General features: G+C 61.0%; 1 protein-coding gene across 1 annotated transcript in view; it reads left to right on the forward strand.

The window, feature by feature from the left end:
• The window catches only part of CLPB (ClpB caseinolytic peptidase B homolog (E. coli)), a gene marked incomplete at its 5' end in the record, with an annotated part of 103,707 nt that extends 103,431 nt beyond the window's left edge, over positions 1–276 (forward strand). Inside the window, 1 exon segment of the mRNA XM_009894103.1 lies at positions 14–276. Coding sequence (XP_009892405.1) covers positions 14–276 — 263 coding nt within the window.
• Between the last annotated feature and the right edge of the window lie 16 nt (positions 277–292).

Below are 292 nucleotides of genomic sequence, written 5' to 3' on the forward strand. Positions count from 1 at the left end.
GGGGGTGTGGTCTTTCGTCCTCGGGTGGAGCGGCGGGTGGTGAACCAACTGGCGGCTGCCTACGAGCAGGAGCTGCTGCCCAGGGGCTGCACCTTGAGGATCACGGTGGAGGATTCGGACAAACAGCTGCTGAAAAGCCACGACAGCTCTTCCCCCGGAGCCGAGAAAGCAAAGATGCCCACGCTGCGGTTGGAGATAGTGGACAAAGACAGCAAATCCCGCAAACTGGACATCCAGGCGCCTCTGAACCCGGAGAACATCGCCTACTTCTTGTAGGCAGCGGATGGAGCCC

This window comes from Charadrius vociferus, unplaced genomic scaffold (assembly GCF_000708025.1).
Source record: "Charadrius vociferus isolate BGI_N301 unplaced genomic scaffold, ASM70802v2 scaffold1140, whole genome shotgun sequence".
NCBI lineage: Eukaryota > Metazoa > Chordata > Aves > Charadriiformes > Charadriidae > Charadrius > Charadrius vociferus.